This window comes from Pristis pectinata, chromosome 1, assembly GCF_009764475.1.
Source record: "Pristis pectinata isolate sPriPec2 chromosome 1, sPriPec2.1.pri, whole genome shotgun sequence".
Lineage (NCBI taxonomy): Eukaryota > Metazoa > Chordata > Chondrichthyes > Rhinopristiformes > Pristidae > Pristis > Pristis pectinata.
The window spans coordinates 6,878,123-6,895,771 of record NC_067405.1 but is presented as its reverse complement, the minus strand read 5'-3'; the positions used below and the strand labels follow the sequence as shown (position 1 = coordinate 6,895,771).

Here is a 17,649-nt window from a genome sequence, read left to right as displayed (position 1 = left end):
ATCTAAAAATTGTGCCGTTTCCCCAGTGTTCTTAGCTTGACCACATACTGACCAAACATTTCCTCTGGTCTTGGAATGCAGACTTTACCAGTGACAAACTTGTAACTGAACAACCTCTGAAGGTGCTGAGTTAAAATGTTCCTTCACAGTTAGTTGCTTCAGATTCCAGCAACTGCAGTCTTTTGTGCCTCCTGTGTATCCACATTAGAGACCTCGCCCACTGCTGGTAAACTCATCAACATCTCATACCTCCTCAGCCCACCAGCAACAACAAGATTACCTTCCTCTGGTGGATTACGCTGTTCCTCTACACTGTCCCCTCTCCAGAACCTCAACGATATTGTTCGGGGACATCTCTACTCATTCCACGTACAAATCAAATGGCTGCGTTTGCTTGTACTGCTCAACCTCACTGACGTATCCGCGAGGTTCACTGCCTGCTGTCGTCAGTGCTCCACCGAGGGAACGCCTTTCTCTATCACCTCACTGCCCTGGTACTCACACAAGCAGCTGCATCCCAAACTTGTCCCCAGTGCAGTGTCTGTGGGCCTGTTGTGTGGTGTTCATGAAGGTAAAGAAGAGGGACAGAGGTCCAGCAAAGCTTCCTGCACTGAAGCTGGCACACACACACCCACACACCGACACACCCACACACACCTACACACACACACACACACACACACACACACACGCACACACACACCCACACACACCCACACACACACACACACACACACCAACATGCACACACACACACACGCACACCCAGCCACACACACATACACACCCACACACACACACACACCTACACACCCACACACACCGACACACACACCCACACACACACACAGCCACACACACACCGACACACACACCCACACACACACAGCCACACACACCGACACACACCCACACACACACCCACACACCCACACACACCCACACACCCACACACACACACACCTACACACACACACACCCACAAACACCAACACGCACACACACACACACGCACACCCAGCCACACACACACACGCCGACCCACACACCCACACACCCACACACCTACACACCCACACACACCCACACACACACACACCGACACACACACCCACACACACACCCACACACACACACACACACCCACACCCACACACACCCACACACCTACACACACCAACACGCACACACACACACTCACACCCAGCCACACACACACATACACACACACACGTACACACCCACACACACCCACACAAGCACACACACACCCACACATACACACACACAAGCACACACACACTCACACACACACACCCAGCCATACACACACACCGACACACACACCCACCCACACACACACACCCACACACCTACACACACCAACACGCACACACGCACACACACGCACACCCAGCCACACACACACATACACACACACATGTACACACCCACACAAGCACACACACACCCACACAAGCACACACACTCACACAAGCACACACACACTCACACACACACACACACACACACACCTACACACACCAACACGCACACACACCCACACACCCAGCCACACACACACATACACACACACACACGTACACACCCACACACACCCACACAAGCACACACACACCCACACATACACACACACAAGCACACCCACACACATACACACCCACACACACCCCACACACATACCCACACATACACACACACACCCACACACAAACACACACACACCCAAACATACACACCCACACACACACACACACACACACACACACAGGCTACAGCTCCTCTAGCCCAAAACAAAATCTAATTCCACCTTGAATATACTCAGTGACTCAATCTCCACAGCTCTCGGAATTAGACAAATCAAATGATTCACAGTGCTCTTGGGAAGAAACCTCCTCATTTTAAGCAGGTGCCCTGCTTATTCTGAGACTTTCTAACAAGCCAAACATTTACTGCCCATCTCTACTTGCCCTTGAACTGAGTGTGGTTAAGAGTTGACCACTTTGACTCCGGAGCATGGAAGGAAGATTTCCTTTCTCACTGAACGTGAGTGACATTACCACTGATGAGTACGAATTTTATTCCACATTTATTTAATTGACTATATTTGAATTTCCCAACTCCCTTGGAAGGATTTGAATTCTCGTCTCAAGACTATAGTGTAACCACTACCATGTCCCAGTACTGGAAGTGTTCTGTGTGTGTCTGTGCACATGTGTGTGTCCTCGTGTGTATATCTGTAATTGTGGCTGTGTTTCTCTGTGTCTGTGTGTGTCACTCTGTGTATTTATGTGCTTGTGTCTGTAGTTGGGAAAGCACTTATCCATGTGTATCAGAACCAGAATCAGAATCAGGTTTATTATCACTGACATATGACTTGACCTGTGTTGTTTTGCGGCAGCAGTACAGTGCAAGACATAAAACTTGCTATAAATTACAAAAATAAATAGTATTTGTGTTTCTATCTGTGTATATGCATGTGTGTATGCATGTATTTGAGTGTACATGTGTATATGTATGTACATGTGTATGTATTTGTGAGTGTGTGTATCTGAGTTTGCATATGTATGTGTGTTTGTATGTGCATGTATGTGTGTCTGTGTGTGTCTGTGTGTGTGTTTGTGTCTGTGTGTATGTGTGTGTGTACATGTGTATATATGTGTGTATGTGTCCGTGTGTGTCCGTGTGTCTGTGTGTGTGTGTATGTGTGTGTGTCCGCGCGTGCGTGTGTGTATGTGTGTGTGTGTGTATGTGTGTGTGTGTGTGTGTGTGTGTGTGTGTGTGTGCGTGTGTGTGTGTGTGTGTGTGTGTGTTATTTTAGAGCCTTGAGAAGCAGCTCGTGAGTTCGGGATGGGAAGGAAGGGCAGAGCATTTCTCTGCTTCCCGTCTGTTTGAAGTGCCTAATGGTTTGCACACTCAACATCTGTTACCGAGCAGCAGACACCAACTAATTACTGCTTTTAACAGGGCAGGGCAGCGTGAGAACCAAAGGGTGGAATCGAGGTCGATGGCAGAAAACTTTAAAAAAATAAAATAGAGAAGAAAATCAGAAGGGGAGGAAGGAGGGTGACAGGCCTGGCTCGGGACAGACTGGTCTGAGCTGAGACGTTCACTGATTGAGACTGAGCCAATCTACTCCAGGCAGGGGCTAAACACTCACCCTGTTTAAATGCTGATCAAATCCACATGAGTGACAAATTCGGATTGCAGAATTAACGCTGCACCTTCTTTTGTCATTATTACGAAAGTGTTATTCTAAAACTCTCCGAACACTAAATTTAGCAGAAGCGATCAAGCAACAAACAATCTGCTGGAGGAACTCAGCGGGTTGAGCAGCATCTGTGGGGGAAAAGTAATTGTTAACGTTGCGGGTTGAAACCCTGCATCAGGTTTCCTCTCCCCGCCCCCCCCCCAACAATTTGTTTCCACCCACAGACGCTGCCCGATCTGCTGAGTTCCTCCGGCAGATGGTTTGTTGCTCCAGATTCCAGCATCTGCAGTCTCTTGTGTCTCCAGAAACAATCACAACTTGTTTATTTTTTAAAAGCTTGCATATTGGTGTCAAGGTGTCGTGAATGCAAACTGATGTTTTAAATTATGCTGAGTCTTGCTCAGACTGAATCTAATGTAATGTGCTCAACGCAGGGGAATAGATCTGTGGAGCAAAACCCTTCATCGGATGGGAAACAGCTGAGAGTCACTGGCACTTAAAGAGTTAAATTGTGAGCCCAGCATCAGCCTGAATTCCATTATGGAAGATTGTCAGGTGACTAAGGTGTGCAAGATGTTAAAAGGGTTTAATAGGGTAGATATGGAGAAGTTATTCTCTCTGCTTGGGAGTCAAGAAAGTCTTAAAATTAGAGGCAGGCCACTGTGGGGTAAAATTCTTTCCCACTCGAAGGTTAGAGGAGAACTCCCCCAAAATGAACAAGCATTAGAGTATAATTGGAGCTTTCACACTGAGATCGATTGGTTTTTTTTGTTTGATGAAGGTATCAAGGGATATGAAGCAAAGGAAGATAAGTGGAGTTAAGATAGGGATCAGACAGAGTGTAATTGAAGGAGAGAGCAGCTCGAGGGCCTAAACAGCCCCGAACGGTTCCTGTGATGTCTCTGTTCTTAGAACAGGCCAGAAAGCCTCAAACACACACATCAAGCATTCGTTTGGTGATTTTGCCCAAGTGATTTCTCAGCAGTTGACCTGGTGAACACCAAGGTACATGAGTTGTTGTGCTGTGTTTGTTTTGGTTTTTCCTGGAGGAGGGATTTGGGAAGGAGTTACATTTAAATATGTTTCAATTTCTGTTTGAAAAATCCTTCTTGCAGACACTTGGAAAATGTTGCACGTTCCACATCAGTCAAGGTAATAAGAAAATGTTTTAGCACATTTCACACTGCACAGTAGTGTAGCGGTTAGTGTAACACAATTACAGCACCAGCAACCCGGGTTCAATTCCGGCCGCTGTCTGTAAGGAGTTTGTACGTTCTCCCCGTGTCTGCGTGGGTTACCTCCGGGTGCTCCGGTTTCCTCCCACATTTCAAAGACGTACAGGTTAGGAAGTTGTGGGCATGCTATGTTGGCACTGGAAGCGTGGCGACACTTGCGGGCTGCCCCCAGAACACTCTATGCAAAAGATGCATTTCACTGTGTGTTTCAATGTACATGTGACTAATAAAAAAATCTTATATTATAAACTCCTTGAGGAAGGTGGTAAGGTTCCTTCTAGTTTCTGGAAGCTCAGGCAGAGGAGGAAGAAATGTAACTTCAGCCAGGAAAGTCCTGGCCTTTTTACCATCAAAACACTATGGCCCAGAAATCGTTGGAACCAGAAGGAAGTCTGGGAAAAGGTTAATTTGCCCAATCACTAATGTGGCATGGTTTCCAATATGTATCCTTAATGCAAGGTGGTGTGGTGTATGTCAGCTGCTAGAGGAAGCACAACCTTTCGTTTGGTGGGCTGCTGCTACTTAGGGACGCTCTGTGGCACAGCTGGTAGAGCTGCTGTCTCAGAGCGCCAGAGACCAGGGTTCAATCCTGACCTCTGGTGCTGACTGTGTGGAGTTTGCACACTCTCCCTGAGACAGCACGAGTTTCCCTTGGGTTCTCCAATTTCCTCCCACATCCCAAAGACATGTGGGAAGGCCAACTGGCCACTGTAAGTTAGTCAGTTAAAAGTGGGAGTGTCAAAGCGAAGTTGTTGGGTAGAATGAAATGGAATAGTGAAAAATGGGTGTTTTATGGTAGGTATGTACTCTGCAGTCCAAAGGGCCTGTGTGGCTCGATGATTGAAGAAAGCAAGACATGTGGTTATACCTTATAGGGATGCTGTACCTATCTGAATGCATCACGGCTTGGTACGGCAACTGCCCTGCCCATGACTGCAAGAAACTGCTGAGAGTGGTGGACACAGCCCAGCGCATCACGGAAACCAGCCTCCCCTCCTTGGACTCTTGTCTACATTTCTCGCTGCCTCAGTAAAGCAGCCAACATAATCAAAGACCCCACCCACCCCGAACATTCTCTCTTCTCCCCCCTCCCATCAGGCAGAAGATACAAAAGCCTGAAAGCACGTACCACCAGGCTCAAGGACAGCTTCTATCCCATTGTTAAGACTATTGAACAGTTCCCTAGTGCGATTCTTTGGGTGCTTCGGTTTCCTCTCACATTCCAAAGACGTACAGGTTAGGAGCTGTGGGCATGCTATGTTGGCGCCGGAAGAGTGGCGACACTTGCGGGCTGCCCCCAGCACATTCTCAGTAACGCAAAAAGATGCATTTCACTGTGTGTTTCGACGTACATGTGACTAATAAATAAATATCATCTTATAAGATGGACTCTTGACCTCACAATCTACCTCGTCATGGCCTTGCACCTTATTGTCTGCCTGCACTGCACTTTCTCTGTGACACTATATTCTGTATTCTGTCTTCCTTCTTATTGCCTCGATGTACTTATGTATGGAATGATCCGTCGGGATGGCACGCAAACAAAAGTTTTTACTGTATCTTGGTACTGCGACAATAATAAACCTATTCTAATTCCAAATCTCCAAGCTGTGAGAGTTAGCAGTAGTTCAAAGAGATTTTTCTGATGAAAGATTAAATTTATTTCTCTTTTCGCAGGTTTCTACTCTGTTTCAAGTTTTTCTTTTAATTCATTCACAGGATGTGGGTGACAAGGCTGGCAAAGCCAGAGTTGCTGAGGCCCCTCGGCCCACTGAATCAAGCACCCATCTACACGAATCCCAATTTATTCCCTCCAGATTCTACCACTCATCTCCACGCTAGAAACAATTAACAGCAGCCAATTAACCCACCAACCCACAAGTCTTTGGAACATGGAAGGAAACCCAACACAGTCGCAGGAAGAACTTGCAAACTCCACATAGACAGCACTGGAGTTGAGGACTGATCCCAGGTCACTGGAACTGTGAGGCGGCAGCTCTGCCAGCTGAGCCACTGGATGCATTCCAGAGGGAAGGTAAGAGCAACCATATTATTCTGGACTGGAGTCACCTACAGGATTTCTGTGTACCTATTCAAGTGCCAGGATTTCCTTCCTTGACTAGATTTTACAATTTGGTAATCAGTCAAAGAGAGTCATAAATTCATAGAGCAATACAGGCCCTTCAGCCCAACCAGTCCATGCCAACCACGGTGCCCACCCAGCTAGTCCCAACGTCCTGCATTCGGCCCATATCCTTCCCAAGCCCCTCCCCTCCATGTACCTATCCAAGTGCTTCTTAAATGATACTGTTGTACCTGCCTCACCCACTTCCTCTGGCAGCTTGTTCCATATACTCACTACCCTCTGTGTGAAAAAGTTGCCCCTCAGGACCCTTTTAAACATTTCCCCTCTCACCCTAAACCTATGCCCCCTAGGTTTGGACTCCCCTACCCTGGGGAAAAGACTGTTACCGTCCACCTTATCTGTGCCTCTCATACTTTTAAACACTTCTGTAAAGGTGAAGTGTTTGTGTACAAGATGATAAGAGGCATAGATCAAGTGGACAGTCAGAGACCTTTTCCCAGGGCGACAATGGCTAACACGAGGAGGCATAATTTTAAGGTGACTGGAGGAAGATATAAGGGGGATGTCAGTTTTTTACACAGAGGGTGGTGGGTGCATGGAACGCACTGCTGGCAGAGGTTGTGGGGGCAGATACATTAGGGACATTTAAGAGACTCTTAGATAGTCACATGTATGATAGAGAAATGGAGGACTATGTGGGAGGGAAGGGTTAGATATATCTTAGAGCAGGATAAAATGTCGTACAACATTGTGGGCCGAAGGGTCTTTACTGTGCTGTAGTGTTCTACGTTCTATGTTCTAAAGGTCAATAGAGGCATTTCATGGCTTTTTAACTTCATCATTTATAATCAACTAAGTTTTAATCTTGATGAAGGGTCTCGGCCCAAAACGTCGACTGTCTATTTCCCTCCATAGATGCTGCCTGACCTGTGTGCTCCAGATTTCCAGCAGCTACAGTCTCTCTTGTTTCTAAATTTTAATTTTTCCAGCTTCCTGTTGGGGACTTGAATTCATCAGTCTTGGATTGTGGATTGTGGGCTACTAACAGAAGCATTCTGCTACCATTCACTATCTGATGGAACATAAGCCAACCTCTCCTCCAGAAACAAGGCTTGCACAGAGGAAGGAAGATGTGTTGACCTCCTGTTGCTAGTAGTGAGAAATAGACAATATTGTGAAATCAAAAGTTCTGGGTAACATGCATGGAGTGAAGACCAGTTAAAGCATGCAATGCTCCAAACGAGAGAAGGTTTCTGTTTATACAGAGCACGATCAATTAAGTTGTCCATTGCACTTCAAAGAACAGATGACACAGCTCTATACCAGGAACAGCACTGTTCCATTTCTATCATGTCATTCACTCAGTACATGGATAGGAGGGGTTTAGAGGGATATGGGCCAAACACGGGCAAATGAGACCAGCTTGGTGGGCACCATGGTGGGCATGGATGAGTTGGGCTGAAGGGCCTGCTTCCACGTTTAAGACTCTACCCCAATGACCTTCACAACATTGTAAGGCATATGAGGTGATTTTAGCACAGGTGACAAATAGCTTAGCCAAAACAGAAGGAGATGGAGAGACTTAGGGAAGGAATTCCAGAACAGAGCCTTGGCAGCTGAAGGCATGGCCGTACATATAATATCTTCTCAAATAAAAAAATGCATAAATGGCATAGAGACATAAATAGTTAGTTTATTAGTGATAACACATCTGAGATTTGTTCAAGACGATTGTGTGACAGAAATTTGCAATAGAATGTGAGTGGTGACTCTGGGAGGTGCTGAATAGTTTGGTATTTGGTTTATTATTGTCACATGTACCGAGATACAGTGAAAAGCTTTGTCTGTGTGCCATCCATGCAGATCATTTCAAAACATCAGTACGTTGAGGTAGCACAAAAGGAAAAGAAATAACAAAAATAGGGGGCAATGTGGGAGAGAAGGGTTAAATAAAATATCAGGATAAAATGTCCTGTGGACCGAAGGGCCTGTACTGTGCCGTAGTGTTCGATGTCCTATGTTCTAGAATGCAGAATATAGTGTTACAGTTACAGAGAAGGTGCAGTGCAGGCAGACAAATAAGATGCAAGGGCCGTGATGAGGTAGATTAAGGGATCAGGAGTTTATCTTAATCGTACAAGAGGTCTGTTCAAGAGTCCGATAACAGTTTGGGTAAGTAACTGCACTGCGTTTTATAGATGGTACACCCTACAGCCACTCTGTGTCAGTGGTGGAGGCTTTGACCTATCAGGATAGTGGATGGAGTGTCAATTAAGAATAGGAACATAAGTAGGGAGGAGTGAGACAGGGGAAGCATTTCGATACAAGGATACGAATAATAAACAAGACGCACTCAGCAGTTTTCACCTTCCACCAATATCCCAAATTACTTGGTAATTAACAGCGCTGATTACGGGACCGTGCGATGCAAAAATGCAGGTTTATTCCTTCCAATTTATTCAATTCCCGCCGGAAGTGTGGTGAAACTTGCGGGCTGCCCCCAGAACACTGTACGCCAAAAGATGCATTTCACTGTGTGTTTCGATGTACATGTGACTAATAAAGAAATCTTATCTTATCTTATTGAGATGCTGGAGGAACAGCGGGTCAGGCAGCATCTGTGGAGGGAAATGGACAATCGACATTTCGGATCGCAACCCTTCATCTGGACTTCGACTACACTCTCACCAGGTAGAAACCAGCCCACAGAAATGGGCAGATCTGATGAAGGGATTGAGTCACTCAGACTGAGCGATTGCTACAAAGGACAGAATCCTAGGATTGGACGGTGAAGAGAACCAAGAGCCACCCATGCTTCAGGCCTCACTGGGCACATGGGATTGAGAAGTCAAAGAGCTCCGGACATCGCCAGACCAGGGTCAACAGCTACAGCTCCAACAGAGAGGTCATGGTGAGTGTGAGAGCATGAGAACATAAGTAGCAGGAGTAGGCTATTTGGCCCCTCTAATCTGTTCTGCCAATCCATAAGATGATGGCTGATCATTTTCCTCAGCACCATCTTTCTGCACTAAACCCTTGATTCCCTCAAATATTTAAACAATGGTTTAGCACAGAAAAATGTTAACAATGATTTAATATATAAATAGGCATTGCACTGAAGTGAGTTAATCCTTTTCCCGTCTATTTATAATCGATTAAGTGAGTTACTCGCAGGAAGGTGAGTGACAGTGTTGTTCACTTCCCCTGTCTTCTGCTGTTCCTGTAAGATTGCCTTTCAAAAAACTACAAACACAGGATTGACGTTACTTATTCAAGCCACGCTTCCAGGCCAGGTCCACATGTCAAAGCCATTCCCAAGATTTTAGGGGAATTTTACAGATGACAAAGTACATAAAATCAAGAGGAACTGCCTATCACCAGTGGTTTATACCATCACTGAAATGTTTCTGGAAAGGTTTCAAGGTGACACTGGTGATGAATTGCTTTCAGGAAAGTTGTGTAATTGACTGCCAACCAGATATTGCACCATTGCCCACAGTTAACATTAACAAACTTCACTGATGGCAACGAGAAGGCGTACACGAATGAGATAGTCTGGCTGGTTGGGTGGTGTTGTAACAACAACCTCACACTCAGCATCACCAAGACCAAGGAACTGACTGTGGACTTCAGGAAGGGGAAGTCGGGAGAACACACACCAGTCCTCATTAAGGGGTCAGCGGAGGAAAGGGTGAGCAGCTTCAGATTCCTGGGCATCAACATCTCAGAGAGGATCTATCCTGGGCCCAACACATTGTTGCAATCACGAAGAAGGCATGCTAACGGCTCTACTTCGTTAGGAGTTTGATGAAGTCTGGTATGTCACCAAAGATTCTTATGAATTTCTATAAGTGTGTGGTGGAGAATATTCTGACTGGTTGCATCACAGCCTGGTATGGAGGCTCCTATACACAGGATAGCAAGAGGCTGCGCATTGGAGCCTCAGCCAGCTCCATCACAGCACAACCCTCCTCACCATCGAGGACATCATCAAGAGGGCAGCATCCTTCATTCACTAGTGACACTCACCATCCGGGACATGCCCTCCTCTCGTTACTACCATTGGGGAGGAGGTACAGGAGCCTGAAGACCCACACTCAGTGATTCAAGAACAGCTTCTTCTCCTCCGCCATCAGATTTCTGAATGGTCCATGAACCCATGAACACTACCTCGTTATTCCTTTTAGTTTGCGCTATTTATTTATTATATAATTTATAGTAATTTTATGTCTTTGCACTGTACTGCTGCTGCAACACAACAAATTTCATGTCATCTAAATCAGTGATAATAAATCTGATTCTGATTCTGAAGGAGTAAGTCTAAGATAAGATAATATCAGATATCTTTATTAGTCACATGTACATAGACACAGACCACAATACCTCCGGCGCGATTATTCTCAACACTGATTCCACACAAGGCTGCGTCCTCAACCCTCTACTCTACTCCCTATACACTCATGACTGTGTGGCCAGATTCTGCTCTAACTCCATCTACAAGTTTGCAGATGATACCATCGTTGTAGGCCGTATCTCAAACAGCAATGAGTCAGAGTACAGGAAGGAGATAGAGAGCTTAGTGGAATGGTGTCATGACAACAACCTTTCCCTCAATGTCAACAGAACAAAAGAGCTGGTCATTGACTTCAGGAAAGGGGGCAGTGTACATGCACCTGTCTACATCAATGGTGCTGAGGTTGAGAGGGTTGAGAACCTCAAGTTTCGGGGAGTGAACATCACCAACAGCCTGTTCTGGTCAAATCACGTAGATACCACGGCCAAGAAAGTTCACCAGCGCCTCTACTTCCTTAGGAAGCTAAAGAAATTTGGTTTATCCACTTTGACTCTCACCAACTTTTACCGATGCACCATAGAAAGCATCCTATCTGGATGTATCACGGCTTGGTACGGCAACTGCTCTGCCCAGGACTGCAAGAAACTGCAGAGAGTTGTGGACACAGCCCAGCACTTCACGGACACCAGCCTCCCCTCTTTGGACTCTGTCTTTACCTCTTGTTGTCTTGGTGAAGCTGGCAGCATAATCAAAGACCCCACCCACCCAGGACATTCTCTCTTCTCTCCTCTTCCATTGGGTAGAAGATACAGGAACCTGAGGGCATGTACCACCAGACTTAAGGACAGCTTCTACCCCACTGTGATAAGACTATTGAACAATTCCCTTATACAATAAGATGGACTATGACCTCACGATCTACCTTGTTGTGACCTTGCACCTTATTGCACTGCACTTTGTCTGTAGCTGTGACACTTTACTCTGTACTGTTATTGTTTTTACCTGTACTACCTCAATGCACTCTGTACTAACTCAATGGAACTGCACTGTGTAATGAATTGACCTGTACGATCGGTTTGTAAGACAAGTTTTTCACTGTACCTCGGTACAAGTGACAATAATAAACCAACACCAATACCACACAGTGAAATGCATCTTTTGCTTAGAGTGTCCTGGGGGCAGCCCGCAAGCGTCGCCACACTTCCAGCGCCAACATAGCATGCCCACAACTTCCTAACCTGTACGTCTTTGGAATGTGGGAGGAAACCGGAGCACCCGGAGGAAACCCACGCAGACACGGGGAGAACGTACAAATTCCTTACAGACAGTGGCCGGAATCGAACCTGTGTCACTGACACTGTATTAGCATTACGCTAACCGCTACACTACTGTGTCTATCTGGCTGTCTATCCTATCTATGACTCTCATAATTTTTTAATCCTTTATCAGGTCTTCCCTCAACCTCCGACGCTCCAGAGAAAACAATCCAAGTTTGTCCAAGCTCCCCTTATCCCTCATACCCTCTAATCCAGGCAGCATCCTGGTAAACTTCTTCTGCAGTCCTCCAAAGCCTCTACATCCTTCCTGTAATGGGGCGACCAGAACTGCACACAATACTCCAAGTGCGGCCTAACCAAAACACCCGGAGGAAACCCATGCAGACACGGGGAGGATGTACAAACTCCTTACAGAGAGCGGCCGGAATTGAACCTGGGTCTCTGGTGCTGTAATAGCGTTACGCTAACCGCTACACTACCATGAGGAGTATACGAAAGAAGGGGAGTAAAAACACCAGAGAATGGACATGAGAGGGAAAATGGAGTATAATGACCGGCGCAAGTTATTTCGAGAGAATAGTCTGTTTATGTACTGTGTAATTATGTGTAATTATTGCAACAAAACAACTGCACCAGATGTTAGATCAAAACTGTGAACTGACAGTTGCAAGTTCTATTAGCAATGGGCTATCTTGCTATCACTCTCCAGATCTTTAATGCCAACTTATGGTAAGGTATGTAAATGAAGGTGTGATGCTTTGTACATGTGCACTCATAGCTGACAAGAGGTTTGTGGTTGAATAAACAAGTTGCACTTCCCTTGGTAGTTCTAGTGCATCTTCATTTTCCTCAACTCCAGCTCTACGGGGGTAGTATGAGGCCGTTAGTCAAGCTGCTGCCTCACACCTCCAGAAAATGAGTTCTCTCCTGTCCTCCAGTACCACCTATATGGAGTTTGCACATTCCCTCTCTGACCACGGGGGCTCCCCTCCCCCCCCCCCCACCCCCCCGCCGGGTGCTCTGTTTTCTCCCCACATCCCAAAGGCGTGTGGGTTGGGAGGTTATTCGACCCTCGTGTGCAGGTGAGTGGAAGGCTCTGGGGAGGGTTAGTGGGAACGTGGGGAAAATAATACGGGATTACTGTAAATGGGTGTTTGTTGGTTAGCATTGACGCAGAGGGCCGAAGGGGCTACTTCCATGCTCTATGAAGTTATGACTCTCATTCATCACATTCATGATGTTGCATCCTTAAAATATAGAGTGAGAGGGAGAAGGGAAGGAAGAAAGGATAGAAGAAAACAAGAGAGACAGAGCAAGAAAGCGATGAGGAGATAATAAAGAGAGGAGAAAAGGAGAGGAGAGAGAGAGAGAGAAAAGTGAGAAAGGGGATGGAGCGAGAGAGAGGCATAGAGACACACAACACGGAAGCAGGCCCTTCGGCCCAACTTTCCATGCCGGCCAAGGTGCCCATCTCAGCTAGTCCCATTTGCCCGCATTTGGCCCATATCCCTCTGAACCTTTCCTGTCTATTTACCTGTAAAAAATACTGTTATTGTACCTGCCTCAACACTTCCTCTGGCAGCTCAGTCCACATTCCACGCACCCACATCACGGCTTGGTATGGCAACTTGGTCTGCCTGAGGCCGCAAGAAGCTGCAGAGAGTCGTGGACGCAGCTCAGCACATCACAGAAACCAACCTCCCCTCCCATGGACTCTGTCGACACTTCTCACTGACTCAGTAAAGCAGCCAACATAATCAAATTCCTGTCCCAACCCAGACTTTCTCTCTTCTCCCTCCTCCCATCGGGCAGAAGATACAAAAGCCTGAAAGCACGTACCACCAGTCTCAAGGACAGCTTCTATCCCGCTGTTATAAGACTATTGAACGGTTCCCTAGTACGATAAAATGGACTCTTGACCTTACAATCTACCTCATTATGGCCTTGCACCTTATTGTCTGCCTGCACTGCACTTTCTCTGTAACTGTGACACTTTATTCTGCATTCTGTTATTGTTTTACCTTGTACTACCTCAATGCACTGTTGTAATGAAATGATCTGTATGGATGGCATGCAAAACAAAGTGAGAATAATTGGTATTGGTATTGGTTTATTCTTGTCACTTGTACCGAGGTACAGTGAAAAACTTGTCTTGCAAACTGTTTGTGATTGTGAGGTCAGAGTCCATCTCATTGTATAAGGGAACCGTTCAATAGTCTTATCACAGCAGGATAGAAGCTGTCCTTGAGCCTGGTGGTATGTGCCCTCAGACTCCCGTACCTTCTGCCTGATGGGAGAGGGGAGAAGAGAGAATGACCTGGGTGGGTGGTGTCTTGGATTATGTTGGCTACTTCGCCAAGGCAGCAAGAAGTGTAGGGGAGGGAAGGCACCAAGGCGGGAGGCTGGTTTCCGTGATGGGCTGGGCTATGTCCACTAGGTTCTTGCGGTCCTGGGAACAGCAGTTGCTGTACCAAGCTGTGAGGCATCCAGATAGAATGCTTTCTGTAGTGCACCAATGAACGTTGGTGAGTGTCAAAGGGGACATGCCAAATTTCTTTAGCCTCCTGAGGAAGTAGAGGTAAATAAACCAATTTACCGACTTACCACCTTCTGTGTGAAGAAGTTGCCCCTCAGGTCCCCTTGAAATCTTTGCCCTCTGTGAGCAAGAGAGATGGAGGGTGGAGAGAGAGTGAAGAACAGTCCATGCACAACGCAGATCCTTACCTGCCTTCCCACCCTGTTGTTGTGCAGCCTCATCCTGGAATGGATGTCCTTGTAGGTTTCCCGGGAATCCAGAAAGTCCCTGGAGAATTTTTCTCCGTACTCCACGTCGGGGCTGCAGCCTCCCCACTCCCAGGAGTCCTGGGGCCCTGGCAGCTCCCCGGGTAGGGGCTCCAGCACCCCGTGCACCATTCCCTTGCCCCGGTTCAGAGCCTCCAGCTGCAGACGGTTGAGTTTGAGTCTGAAGGCCTCCTCGTCCCCCCGCCGCTGGTCATCGCAACTGCAGGCTTTCAACTTGCCCAGGCTGCAGGCGTTGGAGACGGCGTGAACCACTCCTGCAGCTGCAATGGCGTAAGCATAAGCACTCTCCTTGAAGCCTGCACAAAGACAAACAAAGCAGGACAATTAGAGGTTTGCACATCAAGGGAAGAGAAATAAAATAACTTCAATTGTCATCGTATCAAATGGTACATTTCTGTGGAAAGAACAGGCAAGGTGATACACACCAATTACATCAAACATAGAACAGTACAGCAAAGGAACAGGCCCTTTGGCCCACAATGTCTGTACTGAACACAATACCGAATTAATCTCTTCTGCCTGCACATGATCTACACATTATTCTGCGCTGGTTGCATCATGGTCTGATATAGCAATACGAATGCACAGGAATGTAAGAAGCTGCAGGGAGTAGCTGATCACCCAATACATCATGGGCACATCCCTCCCCACCATCGGGAGTATCTACAGGAGGTGCTGCCTCAAGAAGGTAACGTCTATCATCAGAGATCCCCACCATCCGGGCCATGCCACCTTCTCGCAGCTACCATCAGGCAGGAGGTACAGAAGCCTGAAGTCCCACACCACCAGGTTCAAGAACAGCTACTTCCCTTCAACCATTCAGTTCTTGAACCAACCGGCACAACCCTAATCACTACAGTTTAGCAACACTATGACCGCCTTGACCACTTTGCACTAAAATGGACTTTGTTTTTTTTAATTTTTTGTTCTAAGTTGTGATTTTTCTTGTAAAAATTGTGTATAATTTACGCTTAATTCATGTTTTTCTTGTGAATGCTGCTTATATGATGCTACGTGCCTGTGATGCTGCTGCAAGGAAGTTTTTCATTGTGCCTGTGCACACGTGTACTTGTGCATGTGACAATAAACTTGACTTTGACTTTGACTTTGACTCCTCCATTCCCTGCATATTCATCTGCCTGTCTAAAAGTCTCTCAAACACCACTGTTGTATCTGCCTCCACCACCACCCCCGGCAGCCCGTTCCAGGCACCCACCACTCTCTGTCTATAAAACCTGCCCCGCACATCTCCTTTAAACTTCCCCCCCTCTCAACGTAAATGCATGCCCTCCAGTATTTGGCATTTCTATCCTGGGGAAAAGATACTGACTGTATCTATGCCTCTCATAATTTTATAAACTTTTACAAATCAGGTCTCCCCTCAGCCTCTCACACTCCAGAGAAAACAACCCAAGTTTGTCCACCTTCTCCTTATAGCTCATTACAATAACCGCTACACTACCGTGCCTGCCCAGGGTGAAAATGGCTAACACGAGGAGGCATAACTTTAAGGTGATTGGAGGAAGGTATAAGGGGGATATCAGAGGGTAAGTTTTTTACGCAGAGAGTGGCGGGTGCGTGGAATGCACTGCCGGCAGAGATGGTGGGGGTAGATACATTAGGGACATTTAAGAGACTCTTAGATGGCCAAGTGAGTGACAGAAAAAATGGAGGGCTATGTGGGAGGGAAGGGGTATATAGATATTAGAGCAGGATAAAATGTCGGCACAACGTCGTGGGCCGAAGGGCCTGTACTGCACTGTAATGTTCTATGTTCTATATCAACCACACTGTGTAAAAAAACTTTCCCCTCAGATTCCTTTTAAAGCTCGTTCCTCTCACCCTCTTGCTTTTGATAGCCCTACCATGGGAAAAAGATTTTGACCGTCTACCCTATCTACGCCTCTCACAATTTTTGACTATAAGATCACTCCTCATTCCCCTTCGCTCCATCCTATCCAATCTCTCCCCATAACTAAAGTCCTTCAATCTAGGCAACATCCTGGTGAAGCACAAGTGTGGCAAATACTGTAGCCTGTAGTCTGGAGTTAAAGACAAACTGCAGGAGGAACTCAACGAGTCAAGCAGCATCTGTGGAGGCAAAGGGACAGTCAACGTTTCAGTTCAAGACTCCTTGGGTCCTGACCTGAAATTTCAACTATGCCTTTGTCTTCACAGATGTTGCTCAACTCACTGAGTTCCTCCAGAGGTTTGTTATTAACATCCTGGAGAATCTTGTCTGCAATCTCTCCAGTGCAATCGCTATAGTGTGGCAATTAGAACTGAAAGTGTGGCTGAACCAGAATTTTGTAAAATTGTAACATAAATTCCCAACTCTTATATTGTGCCCCAACTATAAAGGCAAGTATGTTATACATTTTCTTCATCATCCCATCTATCTGTGTTGCCACTTTCAGGGAACGATGGACTTGGACCCCAAGGTCTCTCTATTCATCAATGTTCCTTAGTGCCCTATCATTTGCTGCACAAGTCCTACCCCTATTTAACTTCACCTTGCAATTGTTGGGATTAAATTCCAACTGCCGATGCTTCACCCAACTTTTCATCTGATCTAGCGGTCAGCGTAACGCTATTAAAGCCCGGGTTCCGTTCCGGCCGCTGTCCGTAAGGAGTTTGTATGTTCTCCCCATGTCTGCGTGGGTTTCCTCCGGGAGCTCCGGTTTCCTCCCACACTCCAAAGACGTACGGGTTAGGAAGTTGTG

The 17,649-nt window shown here is 46.5% G+C and overlaps 1 protein-coding gene across 1 annotated transcript in view; it reads right to left on the bottom strand.

The window, feature by feature from the left end:
- wnt10a (wingless-type MMTV integration site family, member 10a) overlaps positions 1-17,649 on the bottom strand; it is a 94,671-nt gene that overhangs the window by 40,602 nt on the left and 36,420 nt on the right. Inside the window, exon 3 of the mRNA XM_052027657.1 lies at positions 14,849-15,222. Coding sequence (XP_051883617.1) covers positions 14,849-15,222 — 374 coding nt within the window. The remainder of the gene's footprint in view (positions 1-14,848; positions 15,223-17,649) is intronic.